The following is a 23,549-nucleotide window of genomic DNA, read 5'->3' on the forward strand; positions in this document are numbered from 1 at the left end:
CACCATCCCCTTTGCCATAGAACGGATTGCTGAATTGTGCTCGCACTCTTCCCGAGTCTTTCTCGGTTTTGGTTGCTTGTGACAGACGTTGGTCATGTCTCGCATGATTTGATAATCACAAAGCCAAACATCATCAACGTAAACGAAGAATTGCCAGAACTGTGCTTCAGTGTGCACACTGTAGAAAAACCAGGAACCGACATCCCACTTCAAACCCTTTCGTAGTCCGATTCATGGATTTAGACATTGGATTTTGTGAAGTGGAAAAGAGCTGAGGGTTTTCACATTTCCCGCTCATGTTTTTCGGAACAAGACAGGAGAGGAGACAGACACAGGCCGAATTAGCTCAATGGAAACCTAATGATATCGCTGGCCTGGACGGATGGATGAATGTACGAGTATTATTGCACATCAGTTGACGTTGGTGGCGATCCAGTGGATGAAGGTGAAGTCGGTCCATGTGTATTGATGTGACAAAGTTGATCGATCGATGGGGGTTGAATCGAGCAACGCAAAAGGGCAGCCGAAATGGACACCACGTGGTCAATGCGAACAAACAAAGTGCGGGGCGCCTAATTGGACTTGAACCTCAGGTCCAATGGAAGAGAGTGGTTTTGTCAAGGGTCCTAAATACATGCGGTATATGAATATGGAAAACTGGATACTTGATCGGATATTCTTCCAAGCACTCACTTTGAAATGTTTGGATAAAAGAAGGGAGAGAGACGCCCAAGTCAGAAATCATGAAATAGTGTAGTTCCTGTTGTTTGGGATATGTTTCTGCAAAGTTATTTTTTTGCGCAAATGGGAACTAAAACACTTCAAAGGATAAAACTTAGCGAGGACACTTCTATATAGTTACCCTACTTTAGTAATAGACTAGCTCACACATGAATTGTTCAATGACAGTTACGACCAACTGATATTAACCTTAATTACTCACATGGCTACAGTTTACATTCACTTTTCAATTCAAATTGGTATGTCATGACTATCTAATGGTTTATGCGCTGCATTCTGACGCCCAGGTGCGTACCTTTTACAAAAATATCTTAAACTAGGACATAATATTTCGCATTCAACAAGCTTTAAAGAACGGGGTTTTCCTCCCTAAATCAGTTGATAGCTTGTATCTCACAAAATCTTATAAGCTTTTACAGGCTTTCCGATGAAATCTCGAACCAAAAAGAAAAGCAACCTTAAATCAAATGTAATAAACTTGCTTACGGCTGACGATTAAGTGATCCTATTCCGTGGATCCATTTTCTAGGCAGGGTGCTTGTCCCGCAAACACGCGTGGCTCCACAACTTCCTTCCTTCAGTTCTGACATGTAATGTTGACATCGTCATCATCGTCATGGATTGATTGTCTGGCCGTGGGCAAAACAAGTTTGCTCACAATGGGAGATTATCTTCCTGAACAAGGCTCCCCACTATCAAGACATTATTGTATGTATGGGAAATTGCGATCAATGAAAGTCCTCCATCCTTTGGTAAACCTCAAAACTTTGCTCCCTCTGGTCTCTTCTTAATACCCATCCAAAGTATACGGTATGAACGTGAACGTGCAGTGCTGTACCAGTGTACATACAGTTCAACTCAACGGCAAAAGCAAGCAAATTCCTTATCCATTCATGGCTAGAAAGACGGGAACAAAAATATGTGGAATGCGTGTCCCACTCCAATTTGGCCCCAGAGACCCATAAAGCCATGGCTGGACAAAACCCGGAATGGGGGGTGCAATAGGTGCACAAGACAAAACCACCGAAACCAACGTCCCATCCTCTCATCCAGACCGTCCGGTTCCCATCGGTTCTTGCCCTCATATGGATCAGTAGGAGGGACAGTCTTTGGGACAGGTTCCACGCTTGTGGTATTGGGCTCGGGTCTCGGGTCTCGTGGGGGGGGAGAGAAGGTATTGAACGGTAGGGGAGAGGAGGTGGATGAGTCATTGAGAAAATTGGTTTTTCTTTCTCCTTTCGCCCTTAAGTCTCCCAAGAGGGTAAAATTCCGTTAAACAAGCAATATTTATGATATGCTTGATTAGGACTGGCTAGACGGTTCCTGGAACCAAATAAGGCTATAATTTGGACCGCAAAGCTCATGATTATTCGTGGTGTTGGATAGGTTTTGGACATGGGGTATTCTTTGATGTGGTGGAGGCTTTTGTGGGATAGTAGATAAGGCATTCACTTTTTTCCGCCTGAAGAAGCGAAGTGTTCCCCTAAGTTGTTCCATCCAGAACGAAGGGGAAGAAGAGCTTAAGAGATTGATGCGATTGACATCAATCACGCATGATCTTCGAGGGATTCCGCAGAACAAGTGACAAGTAGGTTAAATTTTTGGCACATCACCTTGGTGGCACTAAGAACTCCAAAAAAACGAAGGATGGTTGGTGAAACTGAACACTTTCACCTTCTTTGTGTTCCAACCCACAACCCTTTATCTGACAAGAATTACTATCAGAAATTGGTCCAGCGACGACTTGGTCCTCTTAGTTTCCTTGAGGTACCATTTGTTGATTTTGCAATAATGTCCATTTCCTTCATTTCTTCTCCCCAACCCCTATTTGTATCTCTAGTGTCAATATGTTAAGCGCTTGGAACTCTTTTGTGGAACTGTAGGGTTGCCACCCTTGTCCCATCTACCACACGTACATACAGTACCAACCCTCAACCCCATTTACTGCAATCGCAAACGCACAATAAACAAAGACCATCCACAAGGACCCTGGTAAAGTGGATCAAGTGAAAGAGCTGAGCTGTCAGGTCAGTGCCGAGTATGGGATGCATTGAAGGGTTAAAAAGCTGAGGGAACAGACCCTGACATTCTGGATGGACAGAAGAAGAATCGGCGACCAAGAGGAGGAAGAAGCAGATAACTAGTGCCAAATTGAGGGAATGAGATGGGTCCAAACTGGCCACGTGGTTGGAGTAATAATGGCAGCCATGGTGTTGGGGTCTTAGCACTTGGTGCCCAGAAGTATGTGTGCTCAAATGAGTTCGGAAGGGGTGGATGAAAAAAGAAAAGGAACTGCTATAATACATGTGAAGCACTCACGTTTGTTCGGTCGCTTGTGAAGAGACAAAGGCATGTTTGGAATTTGCTATCCGACGAAAATGCTGGAACTGATTGAATAGGGACTATTCGAACAAAGTTTCAAAGAACTCATTAAAGTGTCATTGTCAGTGGAAATTGCCCCACAATGTATCGATCCCACTGAAGAAATGGTGAATTCCGTAAATCGGTTTTACCCGAAATCATGAATATGAGAACCTCCAATTAAAGTAATGAAACAATCACTGTTACGGGCAGATTATGACAACTTTTCTCACTTGGACCCAGTTTTTTTTCACCTTAGAATTTAGGTGTCCTCCCTGTTTTCCATCGTTTTGTTTGTTTCAACTCCTCCTTTGCAAGCTTTGTTTGTGAGCTTATGGTAACAAACCAAATGCCAATCTTTGTTGATTTTTTAACCAAGTTCGTGTACCACTTCTTCTCACAGAACCTTTCTTTTTTTCAGGGTTTCCAGTGCACAACATGAAAAAAAAAGGCCGGGATGAAAGCAACTTCAAGGTTCTCATCTCATTGTGGAGTTGAATGTAACTCCCTAACACGAATTTAAGTACGAATCGTGTCTGAATAGTGTTGGGTGCTTTATAAGTTTGACCACGCGAAAGGATAGGCTCATTGAAAGCGAAGTTGGACCAGAAGCTTATTACTCCCCAGATGTCCATATAATTGAAAGGCAGGGATCCAAGTAGAGCATCCCTCTTTGTTGTGTGGATCCCTCACGAAACGAGCTCCTAAAAGCAAACTGGCTGCCGCCTTTGGTGGCATGGCAAAGGTTGGTCTTGGTCCAGCCTTTCCTCTAACCTGCCTTTTTGTACTTATTCCATGGAGCTTGGCTTCCCCTCGGACATTCCATCAGTCGACAATTCGTTTCTATTACAACGAGGTCTTAGGGTGGGCTGGGCTTGAGGCGAGGAAAGCCGAGGATGGGTTGTCGTTCAGGAGGCTTGCAAATTGAATTTGTGTCTGTTTTCCATCTCTGGGTCTATTTTCTTCTGCTTTATGTTGAAAAGAAACGACTGATTGAGTTATTTGTCTCGAAGAAAAGAAGACCTTTTCAAGTCTTTAGTCATCTCAACAAGAGGAAATTCTTGTCCTTGAAGAGTCACATTTACGTGAAATGACAGCAGCAACAAGACTCCAACAAGAGGACTTGTTCCATGTGCCCAAGTCATTCGTTGCCTCGTTCCCAAACCATAACTGGCTTGTTCCATAAGAATTTGGCACATTCATGCTCCATAACTTGGACTTGGGACTGTTCCATATTCTCCCCTCATTTTCTCTGTCTGTTTTAAGGTGCGAATGAGACCCCGTGTCAGATTTAATTGAACTTGAGCACACATGTGGAACAACGCTCCACCAAAAGTGACCTAAATTCTCCAATTTGTTTGCAACCAGACGCCTGAGATTGCTCAAAAAGAGCTACCAAGACACTCCTGAACTTGAACAAGTTCATTTCGGTACACCCGGTATAGCAACCGATGCTGAAGAAAAAAACCTCTGGCAAGTGTCAAATTTCTAATCTCGATTTCTATTGCTTCAAAGATATCCTCAGTGAAAGCGGATCCCCTGAGCCATCAATCACGATCGTCGTTCATATCCAGAAAAGATCAATTTCAGCTGAGCTCGTCGGATTGACCCGGGCATGATGAGCAAAATAAGCTTATTTTACACAGACAGTGAGATTGGGATGTGAGCAGTTTAGCGTCGGAATGTGCCATGTTCATTGTCCAGGCAGTGTTTACTGATGGCCCACGTCCACTAATTTCAAATGAGATGTGAGGAAGGATGTCTGTCAACACAAAAGTTGGGGATCTGCTCTCTTCTCATCCCAGGATGGAGATGATGATGATGATTATCATCATGAAGCATCCTTGGTCTTTGGACCGACAAAGAACAGAGCACATTCCTCAAAATGCTTCGCCTTGATTTCTAAAAAAAAAACAGCAATCTTATGAGTTTGTTGTCAAATTAAAGTAACGGAAACGTTTTCGTAAACTGATATTGATCAGAGAGATTGGCCAGGCCTTTAGGACGGGAAAAGCCAGCTATAAAAACCGTGCGATTTATTTTTTAGCGCATCTGTCGTTCTTTGTTCCATGTGCGGAGGGTGTCTTCGACTTGAAACAAACAGTCAACAATGAAACATTAATTAACTTAAAAACTTAGAATTCAGTTCAGTGAAATGTGTTGGATGTCTAAGAAGAGCCATCAGTCCTAGGTAGTAAGGGATGTCCTCGGGATATCATCACTTAGTGGATGGCACGAAATTCTCATTTCCAGCACAGTATGACTCATGCTCCAATTTGCAGTGTTTATTCTCCTTAAATTTCGTCAGGGTGCCCATAAGGAAAAGGTTTAATCCAATCAAAAGGGGAAAAATACTTCACACCTCCACGAACAACAGGAGTAATGCCATTGGCGAAGCCAACGCCTCATCGCCCCTTTTAGGATCTAATCCAGAATTTAGAGTAACACTAAAAGTAATATATCTCCAGGCGACACGAAAAGAAAAGGGGACAACATTGCAGGGCTCGCTGGCGAAGGCTCAGAGAGTTGTGAAACCAGGCAGAAAATGCAATATTCCTGAAAGGATAATTGGAAGAACACGACTTGTTTGTCAGCTTTCAGCTTTCCACCGACTGCAGCATCCAAGGGGGAAATGCAGATCATGGATCTCATCCCAATGAACCAACAACAGCCCATCTAACCCGAATGAAGACAGCTTTCGCCCTCGAGACCGTTACCATTGGTTTGTTTGCCACATGTAAATCCAGTGCACAGACATGGATCAATTTCGAAATCATTCATTAAAAATCACGATTCAGCCTGTTTTTAGTTTATGATATGTGCACTAAACTAATATATTTTCCAGTAAACATTTTTGACTCCTTAGTCGTTATGGAATACTAGGGCTACTTTTTAAAATATCAGACTCATGGACATTTTGTCTCAGAAGTTTTGTAGATTAAACAATTTTAGATTTTCTTTCAAAAAATTTACCTCTAAGAATCCAGTCCCTTGACGATCCTAGGCGAATATTTTGGTCAACAAGGTATCAGAATGAAAACACAATGTAACGATAAGAAGGCCTTGAAATAACATAAACATCAGCTTCATGAGCTGACCAGGGTCTTTCTTGTCAATTGATATGAATACGAACGACTAAAAACTAAAGAGCTCGATTTTGACAAGCCCAAATTCAGTTTTATAGTTTTTCAAAGAGTAAACATTTTGTGGTGGTGAGATGACATGATGCTCAATGTTTAAATTCGCGGCACCCTAATTTGAGGCATTTTGTGAGGGGGAATTTTTTACAAACATCACAACCAATTTGCACTGTGATTCAACAATTAATTGGGTTGTGCTACAAAGCTTCAAAAAATGTAACTTTGGGTGTACTTCTGTCAGTGTGCAAGTATTCTGGCAAGATATCAGAATTCTGGTTCCTTCAACAAGCCGGCAAATTGGAGTGAATGACAAATTCAACCCTTGCCCAATACAGGTTGGTTGTAGTGTTGTCTAAATATTCCCTCCATAGATGTTTACCGTTTACCAAAGACTCTTTCAGATATGAATTATGGCCACAATGTCGGCCATGGTCTTGATTGTGTTTCAGCCTTCTTTCGGTGGGAGTCAACCAAATATACCAAAATGGTCACAGGTACATTCTGTTCTTCTTTAGCTCCTCACTTTTCTCGTGGTGCAAAAGGTCACAAAAATGAGTTTAATCCTTGTTTTTAACATCATTCGACATTGAAACATCATATCTGTAGATGTGCCGTTTAAAATTAAAACACAACGTCTTGTCATCTGAGTAATCTACGGTCAAAATAGACAGGATTTATCAGTTGGGTTAACCAAAATACTTGAGAGAAGCTACGGATCCTTTGTAGAGATATGTAACTGTTAGCCTACAATTTGTTGGATTGTATTGCTGTCCATGGAAGAAGTTACTTTTGACGAAAGGGGAGGTGAATTTGTTTTTGTTATTCAAATCCGCCGAAAAAAAGTGGTTGGTGGCTTGAAAACTGATGGTTTTTTTTACACATACACAAATAATATTTGCTAACTGCCTTTCTTTTTTTTCGATTTCCTTTGAACATGAGTGAGACAACTCAAAAAAAAATGTTGGTTACTCTTAGATCTTACAGTCTTTTTACCTCTAAGCATGTGTTTTACAAAGCCAAACATCAATTTGGGTTTCAATCGGCTTGATTTCAGGTCTAAACCAGTATCTGAAACATTTTACTGCTCTTGTAATGGTACAAAACAATTACGGCAGGTTATTCAAAATGTAGACATTTCGCACAATTTAAGAATGTCATAGAAAAAGTATTTGGGTCAATACAATTGTATTTTGACCAATATTTAGTGGAAATAATAAAAGGTTCTGCTTTGGTTACAAAAAAAAAATGAAACTTATCCATACAAATTAGTGCACAAAAAGAGTGCCCCAGCGTCTCCAACTGACCCTGATAGAACCAGCAGGCTTCCTTTACATTTTGTAGTCGCCTTCGATGTTTTTGTAAGCAACCCTCCATGATTGCTTAATACCCACCTTTGGTTCCAGCTCTTTCCACACGCTGATTTCCTAAACTTTAAGGCAATTGCATTAAGTTTAAACCGTATATCATGACAATGCTCTCTCCTCAAAAATGCTTTAGTCTAACTATTCTGTTCCATCTGCGGTAAAACGTGTTGCTGTTGGGAGCGACAGTTACGTGAAAAATCCCCACATCTTTGAAGAATATTGACAGGTTGAGCCCATGCTGTAATAGGATCAAAATATTGAGGCAAGTTCAATGTGGATTAGTCTAGCTTACTCAAGTTCTGTCAAAAACATATTTGCTGATATAGAAGAAAAAAAAACGCTAATTTCTTACGTGATCGTAATACATATCTTTTCTCATGTTAGCATCATTCAAATGTATGGATGGCATGAACGGAGAGGAGGAAGGAGGAGCAAAGTCAGCACTTTTCAGAACTCTCAGATGATGGGCAAACCTCTTATTTTTGTTATGAAGTGTCTCCAGTGATTGCATCTATATAGTAGGTAAAGGTGCAAGAAGGAAGATTATGAAAAATAATAATAATCAAGCAATTTTCGAAAAAAAGTTGTCATAATAAATGAATGACGAAGGAAATTTAAAAAAAAAACTTTTTCCAACTATTTCTAGCTTATTTTTACGGTTTCAGAACTTGTTTTGGTTGATTTTCATAGCTTAAAAAGTCGTATTTTATGATAATATATAATGCACGTTTAAAATCTGAGCTACACAATGTTCCTCATGATTTGGCGACCTACAAAAACGTTTAGATATGTAGCACGAAACTTGATAAGGCTTTTGAACTACTACAAAGTACCCGTTTGTTCCAGTTGAAGAGAGAGCGATCGAGTATTCCGAATGGGGCTATCACGAAAGAAGAATGCCTCCCCGCATCTGTCAGTTTTGTGAACAAATTTAAATGTAGTTCAAACTGGTCTTTCTAGTTGTCAAGTGGCCATTGGACATTAATTAGTCCGACCAAGACTTCCTTGGGGGGTTCAAACAGCATCATTAGCGCTTCGGAGTCTTGACCGCGAGTAATACTATAAAACGCTTAAGTGCATTCCATTTAGCCGTGCCAAAAGATCCACCAAGATGGAGCAATCCCCAAGTGAGATCATCATGGTTCGGCCGAGAAATTTTGCCTTTGATCCGACCACGGCCGATTCGAACGCGTTTCAAAACCGACCGGACAAGGACAAGGAGACGCTGGTCAAGGCCAAAGCCATCCAGGAGTTTGATCAGGTGGTGAAGCGTTTTAGAGAGGTTGGCATCCACGTGAAAGTGTTCGAGGATAACGAGGATCCTATTCCAAAGCCAGATGCCATCTTTCCCAACAATTGGTTCTCCACGCACTCAAATGGGATGGTGCTTATTTATCCCATGCTGAGCCCGAATCGACAGGCCGAGCGAAGATTGGATGTAATTGACTATCTGATCGGGACCAACAAGGTAGGTAGAATTCGTAAAGTTTCGTGATTTTGGTGGCTTGTTTTGTGTCTATTCATGAACCACTAGAACATGGACATGGATGCTAGAGATGAGAACGAACAAGTCGGAATCGAGCATACGTGAAGACCTCTTATGCAAATGAGACTGGACTTGCGTCGTTACAACTATGTGGTTCAATTTTCACGTCGATCGAACCAATGAATCAAAAGTTATGCCCTCTCAAATCTCCCAACATAACTCTTCAAAGAATGAATGAACTAGATCTCTTCTTCTAATTGAGAACCAGAAGAGGTGTAAATAATCCATTCTATGCGCTTGTATGAACTGCAATTTGAGGGAGCATAAGTTTTGATCCAGTCATTCGATTGAGCTGATGTGGTTCTGGTCTCATTTGAAGAAAAATGCAAAACAATGACTCGAATCGGAATTACTCATTTTCAACCCTAGTCCCCGTTTTTGAGCTTGTTGGCCTGGCGGATTTTTCACATAATTACACATTGTGGTAAAAATCGAAATGAAACTCGATCTCGATTTATCTCTACATCAATTTATCTTGCGAAGAAGTACACTGATTTTTAAAATTCTGTTTGGTTCCAATTTTGAACAATCTCGCATCAAAATGTGTCGAAAGGAGGATGGATGGTCAAGTGATCAAAGGTGCCAAATACAATCAGGAAAGTTGTTGAACAATGTGGAGACCACGGCATTTATTGACTGAACTAGAATGATATCAACCAAGAAGGGGAGTGTAAATGAAATGGGTCCAACTGTTTTTGTCTCAAACTGTAGAAGACACTCCTTTTGAAATGTGAGGTTGTGGGATTGATTATGACACGTTTACGCCGGATTAAGGGCAAAAAAAACTTCTCAGATTAAGGATGAATAGAAGTCATTTTGCTTTGAGACCGATTTCAATCCTCAAACGGAGAGAGTCCATCAAATTTGAGATATAATTAATGACGAAACTTTTGAAAAAAAAACAAAAAGAATAGAAAATTGATGACACACCAAAATTTAGGAATATTGCATACTCTGTTCAACAAATACCAATGTGAGGCTACTTTTAGGTGAAAGAGATCCTGGACATGAGTGCCAACGAGAGGAATGACAACATCTTGGAAGGAACGGGGTCCATTGTGTTTGATCACTTGAACAAGATTGCCTATGCATGCCGATCCCCTCGAACCTCGGATCTTGTTTTCAACCGGGTGTGCAATCTGCTCAATTACAAGCCAGTCATGTTCAACTCGCACGATTCAAATGGCAAGTTGATCTATCACACCAACGTCATCCTATGGATCGGCTCCAAGGCCATTGGAGTCTGTCTGGACTCCATCAAGGACGCCAAGGTTGACTGAGCTCCAGTACATTTTCCACTCAGTTTAGACCTAAGATGTGACTTTTCGCCCCACAGGAAAAGGAGCTGGTGTCGAGCTACTTGCGATTGGGTGACCGAGAAATCCTGGATTTGAATCAATCCGAGATCCTGGGGTTTGCCGGGAATTGCCTTGAGCTCCGCAACGATCAAGGTCAAACATTCTTGGCCATCAGTAAAAGAGCTATGGAAGCTATGAACGCAAAGCACGTGGATCAACTGAAGCCTTGTTTCCATGACATTTTGGAATGTGACGTTGAGACCATTGAGCACGTGGGTGGTGGGGGCATTCGATGCATGATTGCCGGGGTTCATCTGTAGCAATTTTACATACAATCTACAATAGCCTTGAGGTCGTTTCGTGCTGGCATTGATTTTTTGAAACTTGTCTTGAATAAACAGTCGTATCTGAAATTGATTATTTTGCAGAGGATTTGAAAAGATCGACAAAATCTGTCAAGAGCCTATCTCTTGTCCCGGGGGGGGGNGGGGGGGTCAGTTTTGGAGGTTACGTGATGTATTTACTCGAATATTGCGCGTATACAGTTATCAGATTTGAATTTTCAGAACGTTTACTGAAGCATCTCATGTTTTCCTCATTCCACTCGGTTATTGGTAAAACGTTACAGAATGTTTACCGTTTGTTGAGAGAAAATTCTCTCTCTTTCGAAACATATATGCTTAGCTCCACCAAATGTTTCGCTTGTTCATTTTCTGAATGAATTGGTTACCCTGAATTAACAAGTTGCTTTCAAAGCCAGCTTTGCGACAACACGTGTGAAAACTATTTCATTTTTTGATATGATTGGAACGATTCGAATCAAGACATCTTTGGTATTGGCCATGGCTTTCCTGGTCACGTATGTACCCGTCTCTCAAGCCCTGAAACCGTCGGAAGCCGAAGTTCTAGACGATATTAATGCTGTTGTGGCTGACCATGAACACGAACTTCCTCCTGAAATTCAGGCCAAAATCCCGCAGATCCGACGAGAGGCAAGTATTGGACCAACGTTCCAAACTTTTTCTGACCCTGCAACCATTTGTTGTGGTATCAAATAATGTAATCGTATTGTATTGTTTGACTGGACCCCAGTATCGATCTGACGTCGAGGAAAGCTGGGGAAAGAATGTGCTTTAAGTGTGTCCGATTCGTACTTTATAATGAGGATAACTAATTGCTTAATAAAAATTGCATTCTTGGAATGAAAGTTGGCAAAACATGAAAAACATATTTCCTCCATCGAAAGCTCTTGCCAAAACTCGCTGTCACTTTTGATTAGACTTGCAAGAGCGATTGCTTATTTGGACTCAATGTCGTTAAGAGCCCTTAGCGCAGATATGTGGTCCAATTAATTTGCTTGCATTTCATGGGAAAATCAAGTTTTAACCATCAGTTATTTCTCCACACAGAGGTTTCATTGCTTGTTCATTAAAAACATGACAAGGCTCGAATGTACCGATGAGTTGTTCACTTTAAAGCTCTATTCAGGACGAAACGAAAACAAGATTAGGCTCTGATTGCAATGTGGCTTAATAAAATTTTGATTGGGCCTAATTGTTACCTTCCGACTGTATCGGGAGATTAAGATGGGGATTGAGGAACAGGAAATCGAATTGGGGCATTCTCATCGTGTTCCTTTTGTTCTGCTAATTATTCCCCAATTTTCTTGGTGCCAAATGCAATTCTGTGGAAGAAACATTAAGAACTAATGGGAGACACCTACGACATCTGGGAGGAGGGTTCGTACAAAACCTAACTAATGTGATCCCCTTTAAAATCTTCTAGATCCGCACCTTGATGCAAGGATTAGGAAAGTTCTCGTTCCTGTTCCAAAAGCTGGTTCCAAGGGCGATGAAGGTCAGATTTCTCAAGCAGTAAGTTTTCCAGGCCTTGGTTAACCATTTTCCTCGTTTACTCACATACCCACGGATCTTCAAAAGGACACTCCTTCATTTCCATTCGATAAAGGTGTCAAGAACAGGCTGGATATTTCGCGAGCCGAATTATTTCGCCTCGTCGACAATAATGTCGTTAATTGCAGGCTAGAGGGAAAAGGAACATAAAACCTTGACATTGCGCAAATACCCTCAAAAAATCTGGACTCGCGAGGAATACATGCAGTGCCTGTTTATGATTCAGGAAGTGTTTTTAGCCAGAACTCGCGCCGTGGTAACGTTTACGAACCGTACAGTGGATATTAATGCGCTCTTTCTTCTCGTTTCTCGTCACAGACAAATCGATAAGTTCGAGGAGGAAATCGCCATTTTCCAAACTCTGCCTCAAAGTCGACGCGAGCAAATGTTGGGTCAGCTTTTGGGGCGGAACGAAGACGCCCGGAAAATATTCGAGGACAATCATGATATCTTTCCCGAGTTGGGATTCCACGTGAACAGTCAGAACGTGATCTTCATCGCCAAGCGAGTGCAGAAACGGAAGCAAATCCACAAGAGCTATTCCAAATGAGAAAAACCTGGTTTTACGGAATATATAAATTGAGCAAATGTGCGAGTTCTCGAGTTCTTCCAGAAGGCAAAGAGTGCATCGCGTTCTAAGGCCTTACCCTTTTCCATCTATCCATCTCCGGCCTTGGGTTTATTTCGTCGGAATCGACTTGGTGTTCATATTTCATACGCACATTTCCTTCAAAGCCAATTTCAAAGAAGGTTCATTTCAATCTCTCGGGCCATCTTAAACTGCCCCTAGACAAAAAGTTCAGTCTGGAAGTGATACAAAATGTAAAAAAGACCCCTAAAAACACGACTTGAACATAGGTATTTTCAACCGACGATTAGTCAAGCTTCTTTGACGCATGGATTTTTATTCCTCCTGCGGAGTGGGCGGTAAAGATCAAATTGTTCGTTCCCTTTTTTGTGACAGATTCCAATTTATGAAAAACTACTTGGTCGACAATCCAAAAGTCATTAGGACCAGTCAGTCAACATTACTTAACCGGACCTGGTTCCCCAAAGACGCATTTGGAAGTAAAGGGCAGAGATTGCCTGTGTACTGATGAAAGACTGAGAAAAAGTAGATTGGAATAACATGACCCTCCCACGCTAATTGCTCCTCTTCGTTCATGACCACGTGGCCTTGGCGGAGAGGGAAATTGGCGATGACCTTTCAACTCGAGGTCTCTCGGAGGTTCTGAGCAATATGGGAAGGAATCCATGGCCACGTGGTTGGTGGTGAGATAGCCGGCCTTACTTACTCTTTTTAACTATTTGCCGCTGACACGACCGAGTCATCAGGCATCCGTCCTATTGACAACTTGATCCTTGATCCGGACCAACGACAGGTTTGCTCGACCTCCCTCCCCCGGGCGCTTCAATGTCTTTAGGCGTCATTTATTCCAGAATTGGACCAACCAAAAGCCTTTCTCTAGGTTCTCCCCCCCTTCTCCTCCCTCCGTTCCATTTTTTTGGAGCACCACTCTTGAAAGTGGGGAGTGAGGTCGGATCCCATGCTCCACTCAGCTGAGTATTCATGACATCGGGAAACGAGGATAGATCCTCAAAATCTGCCGTAGCCCTCATCAAAAGATCCAATTTCATTCATTCCTCTTTAGTGAACATTGCACCCAACAACATCTCACATCCCACGCTCAGATTTGGAGACCCGATTGGCTTTTTCAGAGTGGTGTTTTCTCCCATCTTCTTTCTCTTCTGCTGAGGATCGGGGGTTCATTCATTTTACCTCTTCTTTTTTCCTCTTTCTTCGGATCCGACGTCTTTTGGAAGCAAAAGGAGCATCTTCATTTCTTGCCATCCCTTTCGGATTTTCATCTGGCACAGTATGGAAAGAAACCAGCTTCGTATTAAGAATGATAGCGCGCCACGTTCCGCTTGAAAGGTCGGCAATTCAACAAGCAAGCTCAATGTGGGTTGTGCAGTGTTGAGAAGCTCTCACTGACAGCTCATCATTGCTGCCTTGATCTCTACCTGGTTGGAGTGAATTTGACGTCCTCAGAGCTCCGAGGAATTATATGGGGTATGGGTTTATCAGAGACTTACATAATGCACAATCTCAATTACTTAGCGAATGAGCACGTAATGCTTCTCATTTCTCTTTTTTTGGGGGGGGGGAACTAGTAAGTAGAAGAAAAAGGAACAGGTTACCTCCGGCGGGACTCGAACCCGCAATCCCCGGCTTAGGAGGCCGATGCCTTATCCATTAGGCCACGGAGGCTGTTAAGTAATGAAGCAAATTTTAAAATTTTTAAACACATTGCCGTCATTCTGTTTTACAGAATGATATATTTGATTTAATAGCCCAGCTCATATAAAAGAATCAATATTTTTGTTGCGTCAAAAGTTCGCCATTAATATTAGCCAGTTTGATTTATTCGAGCAAGCAAATAAATATGTACTACGATGTCGTTCAGAAATTCATAGATGTAAAAGTAACCCAATTTACCTCCGGCGGGACTCGAACCCGCAATCCCCGGCTTAGGAGGCCGATGCCTTATCCATTAGGCCACGGAGGCTTCGATCCTGTGCGATTTTACAAGAAAATTTTATTTTTTTAATAAATCGAATTTGTTTTTCGACAATTGGACGGCCTTCATCAAAATGAGGCCAAAATCATGGTACGTCAATGTTCAAAGGAAGAAGTACAATTAATTGAAAGGAAACTATCAATACGTGAATGAAAAGCTAAATTACCTCGACATGAAAAGTAGGAGCAATCAAAAGGGAACATTCATTCATCTCATCAGATTTAGATTTAATATCAACAACCATTGTAAAAAGTATACCTTTTTTTATACGTCTCACGATTACGCTCGAGCTCCAACTCAATGATAAAAGTGCCTAAATAATGAAGAGCTATTTTGGTCTTCCAAAGCGGTTTGAGATTGAACCGGACTAACTAAGTGAAACGAAAAGGCCCTTGTTTCATTCAAGTATAAACAATAAATAGGGGAATGTTCTTTAAAATCGATGGATCCGAGAGGCTGTTATTGCGTTTATCCTTGATCTAACCCAATTTGCACTGACTTTGTAATCCCCACGTCAATGAGCTCATGGTCCAAACCACTCACATGGCTCACTCAATCCGCAGCCACATGTTGATTCATTGCATAGATTTTTTTTTAGTTTGATCAACTGTTTGCGAACGTGGTACGTTGGTTGGCTGGCTGGGTTCTTTTTCCTTTCAATTTTGTCGTTTTCGGTTCTCTTTCAGCCAATAACTTCTCAAACTTTCACCACTCCTGCCATTATTACTAAAGAGCTCTCAGAAGGCCCCGTTCTTTCGAGGAAGCATATGATGAACAAACCAATGGTAATCCGAGTGACATCTTTGCTCCGATAAATGTTCATAGAGCTGATACCCCCCCCCTCCGTCCGTCATCCGTCCGTCCATCCGTCCGTCCATTCTGGATATTTCAAGAAACGAGTTGGCTATGCATGCATGTGGATTGGATTGCAAATATTGAAATGAAGTGCCTAATCCGATACTGGACGGATCGATAGGGGCCCGTCCATAGCCCGAAACTGGTTTAAGTCTGGCTATGGCGATCGCCATTCACCACTCACCAAGCTCGAGTGTCGAGTGGTGTCCTTGGGAATCAGGCCTCCTCCATCTTGTGAACGAATCCGACGAATCCGACGAATCCGACGACGACGATGATGATGATCATGAGAGCTACAGTGCTTCAGCGAGGACTTCTTTTTTTCCCTCATGGTTGTTGTTACGTGGCTTCTCTCTCTCGCTCCAACTCCTGGTCCTGCTCTTGCTCTCTACTTGCTTGCTTGCTTGCTTGGCGATGGTTTTGGCTCATGCACAAGTGGATAGTCATTCTGGATAAAAGGATGATGGTAGAGATGATGATGATCATCATGATGGTGATGGTGATGATGTTCAGGAGGCCTAGGGCTTTAATTTAGCTCCACTCTGGGGGAAATAACACCCCCTTTGACTCTAGTCGTCATTTAGGTCCCGCTTCCATCTTCGGAATGCTCGACCACAAACCCTTCCCATGGCGGAAGTACATATTTATGTACAAACGTCCCGCCCAATATGAGTGAGGCCTTATGGGCCCATCTTCCCCCCCCCCGTGGAAGGAAAGTGGTCTGCATTTGTGTAATTCCGTGACATTGAAGAGTGACTCCGTTCGTCACACGTTCAGTGTTGTTCGAAAATCCCCCATTCAAAATTTTGCCAGATTGTTGTCATTCCGTAGCCTTGGGGGGGGAATGTGGGAGTGTAGGTAGCCCCCCAAAAGGGGCATTAAAGCGCAATGCAATCTTCGGATGTGGCATTCAACGCATAAAATGGTGACAACATCGGGTAAACATATCATGGCTGTGAACGACTCCGTGCATGCTGCTATTGTTCAAGAACTCTTTGATTATGTACTCGTTCATGGATAGTGCAGTACGGGACGAACAGGGAGTATCCAAAGCTAGAGCTCGCTCTAGTGATGTACATGTAGTCATGAGAAGAAGGGGGGCAGAGAGGCAACATTTAGCTCACTCCCAGTCATCACTATGCCCTCTATCTCGAAAAGCTGTCACCATAGATGTGCAGAGAGATCCCAATGAGCAGCTGTCATGGTGAGACCGTTTCTAGTTCATGAAAGGTTTTTCTAGAAATAGCTCGAACTCAATCACAGGCATTTCCCCAGACAAGTTCCGGAATGATGTTATGCGTTATGCAAGTCCGGTCCTCAAATGTGTATTATGGTTATCCAATTGAATATTTGTGACAACAAAATGGGAATGACGTTGTTAGTCGGGGTTTTGCGTTTTCTTTCCTAAGGAGCCTTGGTTCGAATATCGCCAGTTTCGCTTCAAGATCATCAAATCCCGTGCCTTGCCCTGTGCTCAAATGTGTGTTTGCCCGATTGCAGGCACCATCAAGAAATGTTTTAACAACGTTCTTTGTTCGTTTTTTTTTTCTACTCGAATCGCCAACGAAAGCAAATTTGTGCGACCACATAAGCGAAACATCCATCCACTCCATCAAAGATGATTTGATTTGACTTGGCTCAGGACAGAACAGTCCTGGTTTTGCCACATTCACGGATGAACCCCATGAAGGAAAATGTTCACCACCAATCTGATCATTTACCCCTTTAAATACCTCTTTTGTCAACCCAGCGAGAATGATTCAATCTCTTCTCGCAATAATGACGAATCTAAGGCGAATCGCCACCCGTCCCTTCATTTGATCGGGGTTCCTTCCATTGGCTGAACAAAGCCCATTTTGGTGGCTAGTCCTCACCAAATTCCTCGGGTCGTCTCGTTCCTTCAGAAACGCGGTTGTTGGTCAGGTATTTGTCTATTAAACCTCCGGTCAGTGTCAAACACAAGAGGAATCAGAGCCGGTTCAATCTCATGATTCTTTTTTCGGTAACCTTCCTGGAAGAGCGATGTAGAACGATCCCCGTTTATAACCCCCCCCCCCCCCATTTCGACCATTGGAAGATGGTTGCTTACATGTACCACCCTGCTCTCTGGGAGGGAGTCAGTCATGCTACTAGAAGTGGTAGCCGGGAAAGACCATTCCATGGTTAATGGTTCACCCAAGATCATTTTCGAGTTCAACACTCACCTGCCGGCAATGAAACCACGAGTGTCGAGAGCACCTTGCAAGTTCCAGCCCATCCCGGACTGATTTACGAACCTCATGGCCAAGCCCAACACTTATGTCGTCTACATCATCATCGTCGTCGTCTTCGTCCATTCTGGTAAGCAAGTTACGAGTACATACCCTTCACTACTGTACAGGGTGCGCCAAGAGTTCCCGACTACTGAAACTAAGCTACACTTTCTCATGATTTTCTTTGATTCACAGCTGATAAGACGGTGCATTACATTGAACTTGAGATAGGCGTATTCCGATGAGCATTTGATGAAATAGTCACTAGTGGCGATTCGAGGAACTGCCTAGAAACAGTAAGGATCATTTCAGGATCAAGATCGTTCCAAGCTCAAACAAGAGTAGTCTTGAAGGATGTGGGATGCGAGCTTGGTTGAAGCCTTCAGCCAGATGATGAACCAGCTCGCACCAAATGTGGCATAACATTGATTTCTTAATCATATGCTCAAGAAAACATGGCCACTATCCTCTCCTGATCGGAATCCAATGGAGTTTTCTATTTTGCCAATCCTCAACAAGATAGTGGGACAACAAGCACATCGTTCCCTCGAAGCCTTGACGACTACCCTTAGGAGAGGTGGAAACAATCTTGATGCTGAAATTGTATTTTGAGCTGGCCTCTTAATTCCGCCTTGGCCTTAGGCGGTCAGGAAGTTTTGGCGGACCCTGTACACCGCTCACTGTAGTTACAGGGTGATGTGGGAAAGTTGAGTATTTGGCTGATCTTGGCGCGTGATGAATGAATGATGATGCTATGAAGTGGATTTCAGTCAGCCTTGGACCCTTAACTCTCTTGGGAGGAGGAAGGACTATCATTCGTTCTTGCCCGGGATTCAACTCCCACCCAAGATTCCCACACATAAAGGGCTCCTTTCAAAAATGGTTTGAAACATGCTTCATAGGAAAAAAAAGAAGCACCCCTTTTGCATGGCTGATGGCCCCCTGGGAAGACTTCCACCAAACATCCAACCCGACCTCGTCGATTGTGGATGCTGAGCAAGTTGGGTTTGTGAAGGGGTTCAAGACATTTATAGACATATTTGCCGACCGATCCAATTCAAGTCGACCATCTGCCAAAAAAAGACTCGACACTCCATCCAGCAAGGTTGGTTCTTCCTTCATCGGGAACGATGTGGTTCAAGAGCGAGTGCATCATCCATCCACTGCAAAATGACCAAAGAGCCAATAATGCTGTTTTCTCACTTTTTGAACAGAAATCCACCATCGTGGAATGCAATGAAAGTCCAATTCCAACCACTCGTCTTCCCAGCAATAAGTCTAGCAACAAAAAGGTGTATAATGGCTTCTGCGATATTCAGCTATTTAGCAACGTTTCCTCGCCAGAACAATACAGAAGATATCTTGTAGCATTCACGTTGGAATCCGATCATACCCTGTCTTCCTTTATTGGTGCACGTGTAAACCATGTATAAACGAAACACTTGGAAATCAAATTTCAGATCAAGGAGTAGAGAAAGGTAGCATAATAAAGTGATTGCACTTGTGATGAGCAAAAGCCAGGAAAATGTGGTGACAAAATAATTGTCAAACCAGACCAATCAAGTTGGCTATAATGTATGAAAAACACAAGCGATACGCAACTGAAATAGATGCAAATGAAAATTGCACCTATGACATAAATAGTTTTCAGCATCTCTAATATAAAGCAATGAAGAAAGAGGTGATGAACGCTCATAAATAATTACGTACTGTAAGCTCGCCGAATCAAACTTCAAGATCGATTCAACGTTTACAAAAATTATCTGCTGCATCATTCAAAGATAAACATTCACCGATTCCGCGCCCACCTTTGCAAACAGGAAATACTTATACTCACAACCAAAGGAAATGGACCTATTTTTCTTCTTGGTTGTACCTTCACTTCAAGAATGAGCCACTTGGATATTCAGTTTTCGATTAATCTCATGTAATTTCTGTGTCGGGCTTGAAACATGGGAATCATAAACATCCATAATAATCCCCATAGTTATGAGATAAACATACACACTAACAAAATATCATGCAATGCCAAGAAAACGACGCTCAACACATGCCATATTGGTTTTATGTATTTGTGTATTCAGGAAAGGACTTTTGTTTTCGTCAAAGACAAGGAGACCTTCATCAAGTTCACATTTTTATTCAAGACCTTTTTGGTTGAGGACTGCTATTCAGCCATCGAGTAAATCGACGATTTTCAAAGGCGGGCCTGAATCGATCGGATCAATGCGATCCGAAATGCCCGCTTTTGAATTCGAAACGAAATATCTGTCTGATAATCTAAAGCAATACAATTTGAAATATCAATGAAGCAATCTCCTGGGGTCCGTCCAGCTTGAAAGGACTACTTGTTTTTTTGTCCTCACGACCTCATCCAATCAACAACTCAGCCAAATTCAAACCTTAAAACAAAATCAAAACGAGACTGTCTTTTTGACTTGTCCTTACGTAATTCTTTCGTTTTCCAAGTCTGGTTTGAGGTTGTTCTCCAGATCTAATTCAAACAGGAAAACGGGAGGTTGTTACTTCACAAGCGCTTTTGGACCCCCGTTTCGTCGAGTTTAATTTGCGCATGGAACGCCCGCGTTGATGTCCTCGCTCTCAATGAAAGCAGAGACCTCTGTTGAGGAGGATCAGAGGAGCCGCACAAACATGCTGTCTGCCTGCCTGCCACTTCAGTACATACAGTGTACTTCATATTTAAAGGACAATGCAGCTCATTACTAAGTTGCTCGAGTATCTGAACACTTGACTAGATTAAGAAGCCTTGTTTGTTGGAGGGTGCAAATAAAGAACAGGGAAACAACATTGATGTTAGAGCCCGGGAAACGATTTCTCCTCGTCTGTCAGCTTGGTCAATGGAAATACACTTCTCATCAACAAGACAAATGCTATCGAAGATTCTCATTGCCCACCTGTCTGGGTCCCATTCAATATGAAGTATTGGCTAGTATTTTGTTGGTTAGAACTCGAAAGAGTGTGGGTCAATTCGGGTGGGTTGGATTGGTTCACTTTGGAAGTGATTCTTACTCAATTATGGTGGACTTTAAAAGATATGAAAAAAACACTGATCCTTATCACACTAACCCCCCCCCCCCGTGTCTCTTTGGTCTTTTGTGCTCGGAACAGAGAGAAGCCTAGATCAGTCAGACACGTGAATTCGCAATTTAAAAGTAGATGAGTTTTCAATTGTACCCCACCGATCATCACTTTGGTAAACATGGTTGACCATTCTAGCTTTTGCCCTGGGATGGTCTAACTCCCGTGGAATTGGAAGGGAGGTGATCGCCCGAGAAGAGGAGACCAAGTTAAAAGAGAAGGTGGTGGTGCAACACTGACAACACAAAGAGAAAACCACCAGTCCACCAACCAACCAACCAACCAACCGACCGACCGACCCTCCAACCATCGTGGTTTAGGCGCCTGATGGTGGCTGCTGACATAACAATGGACAAGGCGAAACATGGAAACAGAATACTTGTCTCCTACTGTCCCTCTAAATACCCCTTTATTCGTTGTCTTCAAATACTTACACTGTACTATGTACGTACAGTACAAGTCGGCACGACCTCTACTATGTACAGATTGTGCTTTACGTCACAAGAATGTAGGGAGAGCAAAACTCCAGCCATATTTTTTTGGTGGCAAGTTATGGATTGGAAACTATCTGGCACCATCGTCATTGAGGTCGGTCGCCAGTAAGATTAAAGGAAAACGCGAGTGGAGATGAAAAGATACGCTGATGAGCGATGGTGCCAGACAACAAAAGGCGATTTGCCAATCAATCCATTGAATACGGAGGGAACACAAATAAACAGGTTTCCAGAGGCAGGCTAGAGCAGCACTTATTCCATTGCTTCGTCAATGCTCTACTACGTATCTTTCTCGCGATCCCAGAGTGACTGTTGATGAGATCGAAGAGGATGACATTCAGTTACATTTGTGAGTAAAATTGCCTCCTCTACGTCCTCCTCCTCCTTCTTTGCCTTCTTCTAGTACTCTTCTGCTGTTCGAACAAAGAGCAGATGTACAAGAAAAGGGGTTAGCTGTCGTCATTCACTAATGGATAAATGCACACACCATCGCCGCCACCCGCTCCGATCCATTTATCGTCCTCGTCGGTTTCGTGGAGGATCGTGATGATGACGAGTTTAGACTCCTTCAGATAACCGTATTTATGTACTTCAGAACAATGCTTCTGTTCGTAGTGAGACATTGATTTGGAGTCGTCTGTCTCCCATATTGACTAGTAGTACTGAATTGATAATGCGTGTAGTACGCCTAGATTGGACTTGTTGAACTTGAGCTTTCCGTTTGGCATTTCGATAGACACTACTGAGGGGGCTACTACTTTCTGACGCACAATGAGAAGACGCGAGGCAGGATAATTCTTCTTCATGATTGCATTTGCCGGTTAACAAGCCGTGGAAATAAATAAGAATCTGATCTTTGCCGTCTTCCAGGGCAAGATTGTTTCAAGGTGAGGTAGAGAAAACAAATTTTGACATTCATGGAAATTGCCAAAAGTGAAGAATAGAACGACGGCGGTGGTGAAAGAACATGTATCGTATGTGCAGCAATCATGATTGAAGCCAGGAAGAGAAAGAAAACGAGAAGGCCTGATGGTCGAGAGTACTGGATGTACAGAACATAGGCATGTACGTTCGTCGTACGTAGTTTGCGATCCACGTGCCAGGCCTGCCTGTCCTGCTTGGGATGATGGTCCAAGGACAAGCAGCATTCTCATTCGAATGGACCCTGGGTTCGTTTTTGAAGCATCTCTGGCCAACATGGCCTCACAGAAGGGTCCAAAATGACGCTAGAACTGCAGCCGTATGGATTGGGCTGTAGGATGTGCTCAACCACATTTGGATTGTGAGTGTTGATCAGTGATCACACACTCGACCGAAAGGCGAACAGATTGCTAGATAGAGCTGGCTGGCTAGCTAGCCTGCTCTGAATGCAGCTTCAGCTGATGTAAATTGACCTAATTCCTCCCCATATCCATGTTTACTTGCAACGAAGACATTTCTTCCCTGCTTTAGCTCGCCGAAGACGTATTGGACTAGGAGTTCTGACGAAGTCGACGATCAACGAAGAAGCCAAGGAGGAGAAGATTTCTTTCCTAGTCACTTTCATGGAAACGTGTTAACCCAAGAAGATTTTTCGTGTTTCCTTGAAGAGTTGCTTTTTTTTTTTTTAGCAAAGTGCGAGATACACTTGCTACTTGCTATTGTTTATATTTGATTGAAAAGATATACTAATACAGGATAATGTTAAATATAGAGCAAGGTGAGACTTTTTTTTGGCAATTAAGATGTGTCTGATAATAACTAGATTTGTCATGGCAACTTCATCTCTTAGTTTTATTAGTGAACCAGTTTTCGACACATCCAAATAGTGAGTGCACAATCCTAAATTGAAAATGAACAAAGGCAATCAATTATTTTGCTTCAAAAAGTGATCAGTAAATGAACAATGTAGATATTCGGACATT

The 23,549-nt window shown here is 42.5% G+C and overlaps 2 protein-coding genes and 2 non-coding genes across 4 annotated transcripts; 2 read left to right on the plus strand and 2 right to left on the minus strand.

Moving 5' to 3' along the window:
- Window positions 1–8,566: 8,566 nt before the first annotated feature.
- LOC131883225 (uncharacterized) lies at window positions 8,567–10,867 on the plus strand. Its single transcript, XM_059230641.1, has 3 exons — window positions 8,567–9,074; window positions 10,142–10,423; window positions 10,489–10,867. The coding sequence occupies exons 1-3, from the start codon at window positions 8,718–8,720 to the stop codon at window positions 10,768–10,770; spliced, it is 921 nt and encodes a 306-aa protein (XP_059086624.1). The 5' UTR covers window positions 8,567–8,717; the 3' UTR covers window positions 10,771–10,867.
- Window positions 10,868–11,086: 219 nt separating this feature from the next.
- On the plus strand, window positions 11,087–12,955 carry LOC131883339 (uncharacterized). The gene is made up of 3 exons (XM_059230791.1): window positions 11,087–11,442; window positions 12,236–12,324; window positions 12,682–12,955. The coding sequence occupies exons 1-3, from the start codon at window positions 11,251–11,253 to the stop codon at window positions 12,911–12,913; spliced, it is 513 nt and encodes a 170-aa protein (XP_059086774.1). The 5' UTR covers window positions 11,087–11,250; the 3' UTR covers window positions 12,914–12,955.
- Window positions 12,956–14,562: 1,607 nt separating this feature from the next.
- Window positions 14,563–14,635, minus strand: Trnar-ccu (transfer RNA arginine (anticodon CCU)). Its single transcript has one exon. It is a non-coding gene; the product is annotated as a tRNA-Arg (tRNA).
- Window positions 14,636–14,860: 225 nt separating this feature from the next.
- Trnar-ccu (transfer RNA arginine (anticodon CCU)) lies at window positions 14,861–14,933 on the minus strand. Its single transcript has one exon. It is a non-coding gene; the product is annotated as a tRNA-Arg (tRNA).
- Window positions 14,934–23,549: the final 8,616 nt, after the last annotated feature.

This window comes from Tigriopus californicus, chromosome 7 (genome assembly GCF_007210705.1).
Source record: "Tigriopus californicus strain San Diego chromosome 7, Tcal_SD_v2.1, whole genome shotgun sequence".
Classification (NCBI taxonomy): Eukaryota; Metazoa; Arthropoda; class Copepoda; order Harpacticoida; family Harpacticidae; genus Tigriopus; species Tigriopus californicus.

What these genes read in the sequence shown, in the direction of transcription:
- LOC131883225 (XM_059230641.1), top strand. Translation starts at nt 8,718, where the DNA reads ATGGAGCAATCCCCAAGTGAGATCATCATGGTTCGGCCGAGAAATTTT. An exon ending in ATCTGATCGGGACCAACAAG is followed by an intron (nt 9,075 to 10,141) that starts GTAGGTAGAATT and finishes GGCTACTTTTAG; the next exon opens with GTGAAAGAGATCCTGGACAT. An exon ending in ACTCCATCAAGGACGCCAAG is followed by an intron (nt 10,424 to 10,488) that starts GTTGACTGAGCT and finishes TTCGCCCCACAG; the next exon opens with GAAAAGGAGCTGGTGTCGAG.
- LOC131883339 (XM_059230791.1), top strand. Translation starts at nt 11,251, where the DNA reads ATGATTGGAACGATTCGAATCAAGACATCTTTGGTATTGGCCATGGCT. An exon ending in TCCCGCAGATCCGACGAGAG is followed by an intron (nt 11,443 to 12,235) that starts GCAAGTATTGGA and finishes AAAATCTTCTAG; the next exon opens with ATCCGCACCTTGATGCAAGG. An exon ending in AAGGTCAGATTTCTCAAGCA is followed by an intron (nt 12,325 to 12,681) that starts GTAAGTTTTCCA and finishes TTCTCGTCACAG; the next exon opens with ACAAATCGATAAGTTCGAGG.